At 55.7% G+C, this 13,107-nt stretch overlaps 4 protein-coding genes across 4 annotated transcripts; 3 read left to right on the top strand and 1 right to left on the bottom strand.

The window, feature by feature from the left end:
• Window positions 1-1,365: 1,365 nt before the first annotated feature.
• Window positions 1,366-2,672, top strand: PHACADRAFT_128256 (uncharacterized protein; the record flags this gene model as incomplete). Its single annotated transcript, XM_007399805.1, has 3 exons — window positions 1,366-1,878; window positions 1,934-2,107; window positions 2,165-2,672. 3 exons carry the CDS (start codon window positions 1,366-1,368, stop codon window positions 2,582-2,584), a joined length of 1,107 nt encoding a protein of 368 aa, XP_007399867.1. The 3' UTR covers window positions 2,585-2,672.
• Window positions 2,673-3,058: 386 nt separating this feature from the next.
• On the top strand, window positions 3,059-4,827 carry PHACADRAFT_262549 (uncharacterized protein). Its single transcript, XM_007399804.1, has 6 exons — window positions 3,059-3,301; window positions 3,355-3,480; window positions 3,533-3,932; window positions 3,987-4,279; window positions 4,334-4,631; window positions 4,690-4,827. The coding sequence occupies exons 1-6, from the start codon at window positions 3,068-3,070 to the stop codon at window positions 4,728-4,730; spliced, it is 1,392 nt and encodes a 463-aa protein (XP_007399866.1). The 5' UTR covers window positions 3,059-3,067; the 3' UTR covers window positions 4,731-4,827.
• Window positions 4,828-5,292: 465 nt separating this feature from the next.
• Window positions 5,293-6,163, top strand: PHACADRAFT_262548 (uncharacterized protein). The gene is made up of 3 exons (XM_007399803.1): window positions 5,293-5,625; window positions 5,700-5,842; window positions 5,900-6,163. Exons 1-3 carry the CDS (start codon window positions 5,328-5,330, stop codon window positions 5,966-5,968), a joined length of 510 nt encoding a protein of 169 aa, XP_007399865.1. The 5' UTR covers window positions 5,293-5,327; the 3' UTR covers window positions 5,969-6,163.
• Window positions 6,164-7,317: 1,154 nt separating this feature from the next.
• PHACADRAFT_151051 (uncharacterized protein) lies at window positions 7,318-11,867 on the bottom strand (the record flags this gene model as incomplete). Its single annotated transcript, XM_007399802.1, has 12 exons — window positions 10,998-11,867; window positions 10,806-10,945; window positions 10,241-10,748; window positions 10,088-10,191; window positions 9,551-10,031; window positions 9,399-9,486; window positions 9,242-9,269; window positions 8,361-9,054; window positions 8,191-8,304; window positions 7,812-8,134; window positions 7,682-7,753; window positions 7,318-7,622 (listed from the first exon to the last, which is right to left on the bottom strand). The coding sequence occupies exons 1-12, from the start codon at window positions 11,345-11,347 to the stop codon at window positions 7,318-7,320; spliced, it is 3,207 nt and encodes a 1,068-aa protein (XP_007399864.1). The 5' UTR covers window positions 11,348-11,867.
• Between the last annotated feature and the right edge of the window lie 1,240 nt (window positions 11,868-13,107).

The following is a 13,107-nucleotide window of genomic DNA, read 5'->3' as shown; positions in this document are numbered from 1 at the left end:
ACCCAAATGACTACGAACTTCCATAGATAATCACACGCAAGCGGATACGATAACCTTCGACATAGGGTCTATTCCAATCAGCCTTACTGCCCTTTACGCGCCGAATGCAGCTGTAATGCACTCAAAGTGCGCCCTTAACGTTTAACCTGGATAGTATTTACACGCTCCCATTCATGAACTTGGTTCCTGTGGGGTCGCGAAAGACGCTTCGTGTTTGGTATGTGATAACCTGTTTAGTCGTCCAATCTCTCCAAAACTGTATATGCGCTGCGCTCGAAGTTCAAGTGTCATAATAACCCTGAGAGCCGTTGCTCAGTATAAGAGATCCCGTGAGGCTGGACGCTGACTCTGACCGCAGTGAAGGTCTTCTGTCTGATCACCACGGCAAAAGATGAGACTCGGATCACTGCTATTACAACTTCACAGCTCCCTATACAAAGTATTCACGTGCCTTTCGTCTCCCGAGCTGCAACGAAGCGAAAGTCAAGAGGCTATGCAGGAGCTGAAAAGATGATATTAGTCTCATGTCAAGCTTCCGCGAGCGCATCAGGCGCAGCACTGATGCGCCTACTAGAGCGCTCGCGCCCTTTTGGCGCTCCGCATATCAGCCACTGTCGTCCGGGACGCCTCGCAGCTGCAGACGCTCCTCTACTTGGAGGATGAGTAGCGTTTTGATGAACCTGAGTTCCAGTGTGATCGCCAACTTGCGGTGGATCTGACGTGCGCTGTTTACTCACCTAACAACCCACTCGAGAAGCTTCAAGTACTGCTTGAGCTAATCTCGTTTTCTGACTCGCTGGCAGGAATTCCTGCTTCTTCCAAGACCAATCCGAACAGTCCAACTTCTTGGCCGTCAGATTGGAGGGCTGGCGTCGTGCCTGGTGAAGAACTCCGATTCGGCGAGCCTCCCGCTAATGATGAGCGCCAGGGCCTCCTCAACGCGGGAAGTATCAGGGCGACCTCCCGTCATTTCCATTTGACCAGCCCGAGTTACGGAAGCGAAGGCGGATTACGCCATGCGGTGGTTCTGGTAAGTAGTCGTCTTTAATTCGTTCCTCGCAGCAAGTTTCAACGTCCGAGGCAAGTCCAATTCTTGAACCTCTCGCTCGGTTGTGAATAACTCCTAAGGATTAACAAGAGAGTCATACGCCATCACATTCTCGTTTACTCGACACGTACAGCGATATACAGCTCTACTCATAGAAATTAATTTATATCTGGCCCTGATCATGTCGTTCGGCAACATACGCCGCAGCCCGCCAGACGACTTTGCCGAGCCTAGCCTCGGCCAAACAAACTGGGCGTGCAACCATTAGCCTATAAGAGAGCTGGCGAACCCAGCCCTCTCCTACAGCTCTCCACATCATGCGTCTCCTTTGGTCTGTTTTGTTCTCTCAGATCCTTGCTGTCGTCACTGCGCAGCGGAGTCCCATATCTCTCGACATCATCTCTGGTGCTCCCTCCCAAGGGCAGAGCAATGTGCAACTCACCTCCAGCACGTTAGGTTTCGATGCACCCAAAACGCTGCCAATAAACGGCTCTAGCTTTGATTGGTGGTACTTCGACGTCGTCTCGGAAGACCTTGACTACAGTCTTGTTTTGGTTTTCTTTGCCGCCACCGCGAACGGGCTGTGGAAGGGTCTTCCGGAGCTGCCAGCTTCGGTGTGGGTGGACGGACAAATTTCCGCGCCAGACGGCCCTGCCCACAACTTCATCGCGGACAGCAACGACCTGATAGTCATGACCATGGCGAACGGCAGCTCCGGAACGCTTAATGGGACGGGCTGGGGCTGGGCTGGGTTGCCTGACATGTCGTACTACGAACTTATCATCGACGATCCGGAAGCAGGAGTCCAAGGCACGGTTACATTCGAATCTGTAAGCAAATATTCTTTATCTTACTTCTCCCGCTGACACCTCCTTTCTCAACTAGACAACTCCTGCGCAATTCCCTTGCGCTTCCATTACGGCACCCGGTGAACAGTCGTTTATACTTGGATCGGCCCCTTTCGGATGGGCAAATGCTCTCCCGGACGCGAACGCCAACGTTGACGTCGTCATTAACGGCACCCGAATCAAATTCTCTGGCGCTGGATACCACGACAAGGTAAGCATTCTTGAGAGAGAGAGCTCCTTTGATTCTTTTCTGATTGTAGGTGAACAGAACTGGGGCCCCAGTGCTGTTGGCACCGTCGTCAAGTCCTGGTACTGGGGCCATGCACGTCTCGGCCCGCTCGTTGTCGTTTGGTTCGACGTCATCTCGCCCGACGGCTCCGAGCACGTCAGCAGCTACGTATCTCGCAACAGCGAGGTACTCACCGCGTCATGCTCGAACATGACCGTTCGCGCGACAGGCGCAAACAGCACCTGGCCGCCTGTCCGCGGCACTGGGGCACCCGGCGGTTTCCACATCAGTGCAAGCGTGGAGGGCGAGGGGCAGTTGGAGATCGACGTGAAACATAAGACCCTTCTGACTGCCGATCCAGACGTCACTATATATCGCTGGACTGGCAGTGTCAGCGGTGGGTTTGGAAATGGTACTACGTGGACAGGCCCTGCTTTGTACGAGATGTTTGCATTCTAGCCGCATCGTCGATGCACTATTTATCGGTTATTATGCCGAGGACATGGACATTTGGGTTCGAGTTATGTCTGACCAGCTTAAATAAAGCATTTATAAAGACGTATGTTGGGCCACGACGCGAAGTGCTCCTGGGACGGCGGGTCGGAGACCTTAACCGCGAGATTCTCGAGCGGTGGCGAGTCAGTGGCGACTCCAGACCTCAGCGTTCAGCAGCGTAGGTATCAGTGAGGTGCCTCCGAGTCATAATCTTTGTGCTGATCTATATCTTGTTATTAAATATGTATGTGTCAGATTTATGCAGATTCAACGCAGAACATCTGGTGTCCTACTATGGCCAAAATTCAAAATCTGCCCCATTGCGCCGGGGCGACTTCCATCCAAGCGCCTATCATTACACGAATAGGGCGCTTATTTGACTTACGCGTCGTGCGTCTGGATTCGTCCGAGTTGCCTCATACCACCACACCGCTCACAGTCGCCGTCATGTCTTCAGTGCAACCACCCAACGAGCCTCCGGAGGAGAACGACAACACCGAGCAGAAGCCTGAAGCTCAGGCTTCGTCGTCAACGACCCCAGCGGCTCCGGACGAGTCCGCGATGGACACAACGCCCGACCAGCCGCCAGAGGAGACCTGGGAGGACATCCCGGAGGACATCAAGTCTTTGTCGACAGATGAGATTACGACGCGGACACGGCTGATTGACAATGACCTCCGAGTGCGTCCACATCGCGTTACGTGGCGGCTTACGCTTTGCTGAGTGCTATCCAGGTCATACGCTCCGAGACACTGCGGCTGCAGCACGAACAGGCGCAGATGAAGGAGAAGATCAGGGACAACGGTGAGAAGATCAAGCAGAACAAGGTCCTGCCTTATCTCGTGTCGAACGTCGTGGAGGTTCGCGTCTCTGCTCCATTACCCCGAGCTGCTTACCAAGTGCACATAATAGATCCTTGACCTTGACCCCGAAGGCGAAGAGGACGGTGCCAACAGGGACGTCGATGCTGCGCGCAAAGGGAAGTCTGCTGTTATCAAGACCTCGACTCGACAGACCGTGTTTCTTCCCATCATTGGTCTCGTCCCTCCCGAACAGCTCAAACCCAATGACCTCATCGGTGTCAACAAGGACTCCTATCTGGTCCTCGACACATTACCTTCGGAGTACGACTCTCGTGTCAAGGCAATGGAGGTTGATGAGAGACCTACGGAGACGTATACCGATGTCGGTGGTCTGGAGAAGCAGATCGAAGAGCTTGTGGAGGCGATCGTCTTGCCAATGGAGCAGGCGGATAAGTTCAAGACCCTTGGTATCACGCCACCGAAGGGTTGCCTGATGTATGGTCCCCCAGGTAAGTGCCAATAAGCGGGGTGCGAGATGGCCTTGACTCCTGACTCGCTGACAGGTACCGGAAAGACACTCATGGCTCGTGCCTGTGCTGCGCAAACCAAGGCGTGCTACCTCAAGCTTGCTGGCCCATCACTGGTGCAGATGTACATTGGTGACGGTGCCAAGCTCGTTCGTGACGCGTTCGCTCTGGCGAAGGAGAAGGCTCCGGCCATCATCTTCATCGACGAGTTGGATGCCATCGGTACCAAGCGTTTCGACTCCGAGAAGAGTGGAGACCGAGAGGTACAGCGGACCATGTTGGAGTTGCTCAACCAGCTTGACGGTTTCGGTAGTGATGAGCGCATTAAGGTATGTGTTCCCATCCCTGAGAGCGTGAGAAGCTTATTCACAGAAAGAGCACAGGTCATTGCAGCAACAAACCGTATCGATATTCTGGATCCCGCTCTGCTCCGTTCCGGTCGTCTTGACAGGAAGATCGAGTTCCCGCTTCCGAATGAGACCTCCCGCGCTCGGATTCTCGAGATCCACTCGCGGAAGATGGCTGTTTCACCGGACGTCAATTTTGAAGAGCTGGCGCGGAGTACCGACGAGTTCAACGGCGCGCAACTCAAGGCTGTATGCGTTGAGGCGGGTATGATTGCCCTGCGAGAGGGCGCTACCAAGCTCAACCACGAACACTTCCTAAGCGGTATCGCTGAGGGTACGTGCCTCTATCTAATAATGCTGAGAACGTGCACTGATGAGCCGTGCTATATCAGTGCAAAGTAAGAAGAAGAACGACCTCATGTATTTCGCGTAGATTATCACTGCATGGTACGGCTTTGTATTATTGTCACCTTACTGCATCTTCTTTCCGTTTTCATCTTATCTGTGATTTCCGAACGCCTCAGTGCGGTCATTACTTGCCCCTAATACGCCACTTAGGCTTAGAAGGATGCAACAGAAGCCTTCTTAAGCTTGAACGGCGTGTTCTCTGTTCAGTCCGTAAGGGTTGAAGACGCCGTGGTGTGAGACGCGACTCCGGTCCGATCACCCAAATTGTCCGAGAAGTGCGTTATACCGCCCTTCTAGCGTTTTTGTATAGCCTGCACGAATATGAGGTGTACACAGGCTGATGGCGTTAACCGTAGCCCTGCTGCTCCGTTATAATTTCGGGCTGTCGGCATAGGCCACTGCGGAGAGGCAAGTTCGATCTGCCTGGGCTGCTCGGAATGGTCCGGCTTCGGCCCCCGGCTGACGAAGCCTGCTCCTTGTGCCGCGCATAAGGCCTACAATACCCGTCCTCCCACCCATTTGCGGAGCGGGGGGATGGGGTATATAATACGGGCAGCGCGACGGGCTCTGGATCCTCACTACCCTCAATCGCGGCTTTCCGAACTTCTAATTTTTGATTATCATGTTCCCCTTGGTGGTATCCCTCCTGTCGCTGTTGTTCCTGGCCGCATCGTCCTTATCGGCACCGACGACGCAGTACGGGACAATCACCGCGCCTGCGTCCGGCACCGCTGTAATGCCGGGCGCAAATTTCACGTTCAGCTACTTCCCGCACGCGGACTACGGCATCTCGAGCTTTGCGTACCAGGTCTGGCTTCTCGCTGTGCCCGCCGCTGCCGGCGGCGTGGAGCAGCTTTCGTTCTCGACGCCCGGTGTCTCAGGCTACTATTTCGGCAGGTTCGACTACCCGAACTACCCTGGTGCGTTTCCTCCCCTCTACTGCTGATCTGTGAGAAAAGGACCAAGTGCTGACCACCGACGTGCCACTCTGCAGCCGTGCCGTACGCGCAGAACCCTGCGCCGCCGCAGCTCACGATGCCCGACTTCTCGAAGATGCCCGCGGGCTGGGCCGCGGGCGAAACCGCGAGCAACCTGTCGATGCAGCTCACCGTCGTCGAGGAGTGGGGCGACAGCACGGTATGTTTGTGCTCGTGTTCTGCTCGGTCGGGCGAACGCTGATGCTATCTTTCTCAGCCTACCGTCGGACGCCAATTGAGCGTGGCGTCGGCGATAATCATGTATAACGCGACGTCGACCGCGTAAAAATGTCTCAAGTTTCTACATCGGACTACGTTAGACAGTGGACTATTATACAGACTACGGACGGCTTGGACGCTTGCTATATTCTTTGTACACATACTCTCGGACGTCTCGGCTTCACCTACAGTATCCCGGATTCTTCTTCTTCTTAATTCGCATACACGTGTTGTAGGACTAGAACCTCCCAGATTCCGCTCGACTAAGCCACCGTCCGGGCCCCGCGTCAGTCGAGCCCGGCCTTTGCGGATGTGGGTTTGGCCGCCCATGCTTGGCGGGGGCTGTTTTTACGAGGCCGTGGATGATGCCCTTAAACTGCGCGGGCGTACTACGCGCGGAGGCTCCTGGGTTGCCAACACATGTGGATCCCTCCGGCTGTATGTCAGCTAACACGACTCAGACTAGATCTGGCACGGGATGTGCTGACACAGAGGCGGTGAGTATCAGGTGTGGCAGTTACGACTGCGTGCCATCGGATCGTCCCGGCAGCGCCACAATGGTAGCGCTTCTTTGCTCTGAAGCGATTTCAATCCCTGTTTCTTATTTTACAGATGCTACGTCGCTGTTTGCATATGAGCACAAGTTGCCTGCCATGCATGACAACAGCACTGGCTGTGACGTGAGTCTATCACTTGATCCACAGCAGCTCACGATGCTTTGTCATGGTGTGTCTCTGTGCGTTGCTTAAATCGGTTGTGATGAGATGAGATCTCGAAACGAACAAAGGCTTACAACGCTGGGGCTGTCAACTTTCTAGTCTCGCAAACTAGCACTGCACCAGCACAACCAGTCCAGTGGAGTGGCGAGTTCGACCTGCGATACCGGTCACCGCAAACAGTGGCAGCATCCCAGATGCGACCGTACCGCGGCTTACAGAGCGGCGACAAAGATAGTAAGGACAACGCCGCTGTGAAAGGTGTTTCTTCTCGCGCGTTTTTCAACTCAGGGTCGAGTCTGTGATTATAACCATACCGTTTTGACAGACTTTCAAACCGCACACATAACCGCACACCAAAGTATTATAACTGTAGCAGATGAGCACTTATAATACTCTCGGGATGCTTACGGAGGTTATGAGTATTACCCACGCTGATCAGCACTCATAGCTCGGGTCGGATTTTCCTGATGATATAGAGGCGTGTATTACGAGAAGTATGCGAGGAAAACTTCTGAAATATGCACATGGACACAAACATACTATAATACAACAACACAATTTAATGGTACAACAAAGGCAGGGAAAACGACGATCGGAAAAACAGTAACAGAATGTCAATGCATCAAGTCCGATAGTTCATGCTACACAGACCGGGAGTCAGACAAACCGGGAAACAGACACTCTCAGAAGGAGCACTTCATGCGGCGGCTTTGGCGGGTTGAGGAGCGGGAGTGGTGGCGGGGGCGGGGCCCTTCGTGGAGTCCTTGCCGGCATCTGCGGGCTTTGCCGGGGTGGGGGCGGGAGCCTTGGCTGGAGCCGGAGCGGGCTCGACCGCCTTGGTTGGGGCTGGAGCCGGAGCCGGGGCAGGTTCGACCGCCTTGGTGGCAGCGCCGTTGGCCTTGCGGTCCTCTACCGGCGTATGGTCGACCTTGCCGTCCTTGTCGACCGTGTACTCGCCACGGATCTGACCGTATTCCCACGCCACCAGCTTGCCGTTCTTGACTGCAGAGGGATTATATCAGCATGAATTACCGGAGAGGAGAGTGGGATGAAGGGCGCACCCCACTCGGCGTACCACCTGGTTCTGTACTTGAACCATTCCTTGACGTCCAGCATCGGAAGACGGATCATGTCTGTGTCAAAACGCGTCAGATGTAATTCCACACCAAGGTCCGAAACTAGCCCACGTACCTTGGTTGAGGTCGAGCTCGCAGATGAAATCGCCCTTTTGCGTGATGATGGGGGTGGCAAGTTTAATGGATTGGATACCCATCACACAGTACTCCCAGGACGCCTCGAGGAGGAGGCGAAGCTGTCCGGCGATAACCGCGTCAAGCGCGTCGTCCTCGAGCTTCAGGTTCTGGCGGTGCACTATGATCGGGTCAAACGTCCACTCGTCGGTACAGGTCTCTACGGTCGGCTTGACCTGGACGGGAATGGGGACAACGACGATCTTGAGGCCGTTGGAGGTATCGAGCTTGATCTTGGCGCCCCAGGTGCCGACTGTGGACCGGCTGCATAGCATTCGTCAGCACGCTTTCACAGCAAGAGAAAAGATACCTATGCGCACCTCCACTTCTGGCCATTGTGCTTGCCACCGACCTTGATGATGGACTCGCCATGGAGATCCAGCTCGATGCCATTGGGATCGAACTTAGTCGGGACGATGAGCGTGTTCTTTGTGCTGCCTGCATCAACGGTGAGCGTCCGTCCCCATCCTCAGCTGCCAGTGCGGTGTACTTACAGTGGAGGTAGTATTTGCCGTTGGCAATGTCGTCGTCGTCATGGCCTTCACGCCCGCGGTTCCATTCGTCGCGGAACTCCCACTCGTACTTCATGTGGTCGAGCGACTCGGCCTTGACCGGCTTCCACTGGCATCCGACCTTGGACTGGTTCCAAATCGGGTGCAGGTACCACCTCGTGAGGTCGACGTACCACACATCGTCAACGACATGGACGCTGCTCGGGACGATCGTCGTCATGGCGTTGACAGTCTTGAGCTGGTCGAGGATGTACCGCTGCAGGAAAATCTCGCGCGAGAGCCCGAGTGTGCCGACAGCCTTGGGACCGACAGCCTGCCAGCCGGCAGCCCACTTGCCACTGAAAGTCGGCATCTTGGCGCCGCCGGTGACGCCGTAGATGACGACGAGCGGGATCTCGGTCTCGAGGGTCTCGAAGTTGAGGCAAGTGTCGATGGTTATCTCCTTCTTGGTGAGGACGCGGTGGCCGACCTCGGTGAACGCGAACAGATCCACGGGCCCGTCGACGCGCGGGAACTCGCAGATGGGGACGGTGTGGAGAATGTTGTGGCCGTAGTGGGTGAGGGCGGCGAGGTACTCGGGGATGTACTGCCTAAGGGTATTGAGCTTCTCGGGAGAGGTCTCGTCAGTGCCAAGGTCGATAACGTTAGAGAGCTCTTCGACGTAGCGAGCGCCTGTATGCCAGCGCGTCAGCAGTGGAAGCGGAAGACCATAACGAAGACATACTCTTGAAGTTTAGGACAAAGTGCATAAGATGGACATCTTCCACTCTAATCGTCCGATTCACATCTCGTCTGTGCTTTGCGTCGTTAATCGTGGTTTCGGTCGTCTCCGTCGTCGTCTCAGTGGTGGTGGTGGTACCCGTGGGGGTGGTGGTGGTGGTGGTGCACTCGCGGCGAACTGTCTCTATAAATTTTCTAGTCCAGGTCTCGTAGTAGTCTTTGACGTCGGTGTCGACCTCGATGATGAGGAATTTGTGCGGGATCTTCGAGATATCAACCTCGTATGCGAGCGTGACGGCGTCGAAGTTGACTTTCTCGAGCTCTTCCGTCGGCTGGGGCCGCATCCAGAACAGCCTCGTCCACCACTTGAGCGACTTCTCCCTCCTGCCATACCGCAAGTCAGCCAGTCAGCTTACTGGTCATCATCAAGAGGCGACGCGATACTCACTTGCGGACCGAAATCATGCCGTTCGCCTGGATGTAGATGATCGCCTTGCCGCTCGTCAATAGCCGGACCTTCAGGTCTAGAATTTTGATCGAGAACAGCTCGTCAATCTGCCACTCATGCACCGTCTCCAATCGGCTCCGCAGGACCCGGTTAATGGTTTCCTCCGAGAGTGCAACGACCTCGTGGCAGCCGGGGGAGATCGTCGTGTTCTGGATCCGCTCAGACCACATCATAGCGTGCGTGTGCTTCCTCGCGAAGCGGTCGCCCTCGTTCTCGTCCGTCTCCGTCCACTCGGCCTCGTACTCCTTGCCGAAGTTGTCCGGCGCGAGGGGCAGGCCGAGGATGATGTGGAGGCTGAAGCGGGCGAGGATATCGATGTAGTCGTGGGAGAAGAACTTGATCATGAGGTCGATGTAGTGCTTGGTCTGCTCGTCGGGCTCGCCATGGCCGAAGAACGAGTCGAAGCGGGAGAAACGTGCAGCTACGGCCCATGGTGTCATCGCCCTGAAATGCACCACGAACGAAACGAAGACATACTGTCGAGGTCCAAGGTCACCACGCCGAGGCCTTCGGCCTTGACGCACTTGACGATGAAGGCGAACTGCCACTGCTGGTCAGAGAGGTCCACCGTCGGGCTCACACTAGATCATTGGTCAGAACAGCCAAAGCAGATATTTACGCGGAACTCACTTCTCGTCGATGCCCCTCTTCTCGAAGAAGCCGAGCTCCTTGATGTTGAACTTGATGATGACCTCCTGGTTGCACAGAGGCTCGACCGTCGGAGAGTGGAAGTTGATGAAGAAGTGGGTGTTCTCCAGCGTGCATCCGTTGATCCAGTCGCTGCAGATCGTCGCCAGACACAGGTCTAGCTTGCCCCACGCCGGGCCGTTGCGCTTGCCAGACGCGTTCTGCCAGTGCATCTGGTAGAACTGCGCGATGAGCGCGGGGTCGACGTGATCGAGAATCTTGATGTCCTTGGAGATCAGCTGGCGCAGTTCGTCCGTGCCCTCGGTCCGGATGACCGAGTAGTCGATGCGCGGGCGGTGCTTGTTGTCGTCAAAGTCGGGCAGGTCGAACATGACGTGGTTGCCCGACGTCTGGAGGAAGCGTAGGTAGTGCTTCAGGTAGACCTGGAAGGCACTCTTGGCTTCGTCGTTGAGCTCGTCGTCGCCAGCCGTGAACTTGACGAGCTTCTCCTCTACAAGACGTTGAGCATGTGTCACAAACGTACACGAGGGCTGGCTGCACTACTCACGATCGAGAGCGAGGATCATCATCTGGACGAGGTGCCTGACGCCCAGGTTGCCGACCTTTTCGTCGCGTCCGCTGACGTTACTGCGCAGAATGGGAAGCGCGAACACGACCTCGACGGCCTTCAAGGGAACGTTCTTCGAGCTGCGGAGATAGCATTAGCAGACGTCTGCCGGGACATGCTCGGTGGACATACTGATCTGCGCGTGCACCCGGCTTCGCCGAGTCCTTGTAAGCCAGGTTGAGGTGACCGGACTCGACGATGAGGCGAAGGAAGGTGGTGTGGTTGCAGAGGAACTTGAGCTCCGGCATGGCGAACTTGGCCGAGAAGAACAGGTCGTCCTCGCGCAGACCGGTGGCGGGACGCTTGGTGAGGAAGTGGAACTCGCGGAGGGCGCGGATGTACCGGGTGCCCTCGTACTCGGCCGACTTGTAGTCAGAGGGGGAGGCATTCGCGGCGCACTCGTCCGCGTTGCGCCAGAGAGCTTCGAGCTGGGCGGTGACGTAGCGGATGGAGAGCGGACCGCTGTTGCGGTTGTAGTCCATGACAAAGTTGAGGATGGGTAGGCAGTGGTGCAAGTGTACGGCGGGCTCGAGGAGAAGAGCTGCTGAAAGTGAGGAAGACACGCGAGCTTTTATACCCGAATCGTAGGGCGCATACAGTGTCTGCGATGTGCTGGGCCGGACCGTGGTATGGATGGTCTCCGTTGAGCGCCGCCGACAGAGCGTTGTCTGTGTTCGAAGACGGACGGCTTCTATTCCGCGCTGTCTGTCAATTTACCGTCGTCGCGTGTCGCTTACTTATGTTTATGGACATGTTTGGTGACATCGCCCGGTGAAATGATATCTCCGCGAGCTTGTGTCTGCGACATCTGAGGAGACGGAGCCTGGGAGGCCGATCATCGGCCGATCATCAGCCCTCTGGACAGCTAATTGTGTCGGCGGCCCATGCACCGATGACGCGTCCTTCTATCGTGGATGAGTATTTGTGCTCCTTGACAGCGACTGCTCTAATGTCAGGGCGGGTCTCTGGTAATTCCGATGGCCACACAACCCCAGAAAAAAAGACCCCACGCCACCACAGGAGCATCGTCAACAGCCAGGCAGCCCCAAGGATGAGAGACTCACGTACAGCGGTCAGCGGAGAACACCCTCGTGGCGAGTACGTGTCTCGGTGTTTTGCAGGCATCCTGGCCAACCTACGTTGCGGAGGCGCGCATACAGGCAACCTCAGGCCGCGACACTCAAAGTCTGAATGCTCCCCGTGAGTGGCATACGTGACAGGATTCCACACCGCAAGCCGACGCGTCGATAGGGGCATCACGCGCGGGTGCTGTCAAAGGTCTAAAAAACTAAATCAGTCCACGCGTCACGCAAATTGAAACTCCGACATAAGACAGATAAGTCTTGTAAGCCTCCGCGCTTGAACAAAGGCTTATCGCCATCAGCGGTGTCAGTCAAGTACAAACTAATCGTCTGGGATACGATCGTCGGTCTGGATTTGATTGCTTCTCTCCGGGTCCCGTCGCAGCGTCGAAGAGCTACGGCTGCTTTCCAGACCGAGTGCTTACTAGCACCCCTAGAGATACGGCAAGTCGGCTGCGTTGGCCTATGTCTGAGCCGAATCTCTGATGCAGGGCAGCACTTACGCTCAAAGCAGCTGCGAGCACCCATGCATGCTCCGCATGGACATATGGTGTTGCCGTGCAATATTAATGACGACGACGAATTTGAACCATGTGATTGCCGTGGCTTTCTGGGTACGGCATCCCGAAAGCCTTGCGCAACGACGCAGAGAAAGTTCTACAACACGTCGTGTCATGCAAGCGCTAGCTCAGCGTGTGGTCACAGTTGTCATCGCACCTCGCCACACCCCGCCACCGACAAACCGAGTGCTGCTACGCCCGGCCGCCTCATGTGGAAGTGAGTACACCTCCTGACACGGGTGCGTTCTCCGGCGTCATCGGCACTCATTTCTCCAACACTTTCTCTGCGCCGGCGGGCCTTCGACCGCCCGCCTCGCGCTTTGTGTAGGGCTCCCCGCTACTGGACATTTCCACAGCCCTGCAAGGCGCCTAGCGCGGCGGCGTCCTCTCGCTCTCGAGCTTCGCCATCTCAAATCTCGGAGCGTGGGATGTGCACTTCGCTGAGCACGGGCAGTAGCGATGATCGTTCCGTTACCCTCAACGGCTTATTACTATATTCAATTCAATTGCGGCTGTTCTCAGCCTGACATGGGGTGCTGACATCTGTCTCAAACATGCCCAGGATTTAATTTATTCCCTGGACGCCGATTTTACGTTATG

This window comes from Phanerochaete carnosa, assembly GCF_000300595.1.
Source record: "Phanerochaete carnosa HHB-10118-sp unplaced genomic scaffold PHACAscaffold_9, whole genome shotgun sequence".
In the NCBI taxonomy this organism is placed as follows: domain Eukaryota; kingdom Fungi; phylum Basidiomycota; class Agaricomycetes; order Polyporales; family Phanerochaetaceae; genus Phanerochaete; species Phanerochaete carnosa.
The sequence above is the reverse complement of the archived record's forward strand: the minus strand, read 5'-3'. Positions and strand labels throughout refer to the sequence as shown.

What these genes read in the sequence shown, in the direction of transcription:
- PHACADRAFT_262549 (XM_007399804.1), top strand. Translation starts at nt 3,068, where the DNA reads ATGTCTTCAGTGCAACCACCCAACGAGCCTCCGGAGGAGAACGACAAC. An exon ending in TCGTGTCGAACGTCGTGGAG is followed by an intron (nt 3,481 to 3,532) that starts GTTCGCGTCTCT and finishes TGCACATAATAG; the next exon opens with ATCCTTGACCTTGACCCCGA. An exon ending in GTAGTGATGAGCGCATTAAG is followed by an intron (nt 4,280 to 4,333) that starts GTATGTGTTCCC and finishes GAAAGAGCACAG; the next exon opens with GTCATTGCAGCAACAAACCG.
- PHACADRAFT_262548 (XM_007399803.1), top strand. Translation starts at nt 5,328, where the DNA reads ATGTTCCCCTTGGTGGTATCCCTCCTGTCGCTGTTGTTCCTGGCCGCA. An exon ending in CGACTACCCGAACTACCCTG is followed by an intron (nt 5,626 to 5,699) that starts GTGCGTTTCCTC and finishes GCCACTCTGCAG; the next exon opens with CCGTGCCGTACGCGCAGAAC. An exon ending in AGGAGTGGGGCGACAGCACG is followed by an intron (nt 5,843 to 5,899) that starts GTATGTTTGTGC and finishes TATCTTTCTCAG; the next exon opens with CCTACCGTCGGACGCCAATT.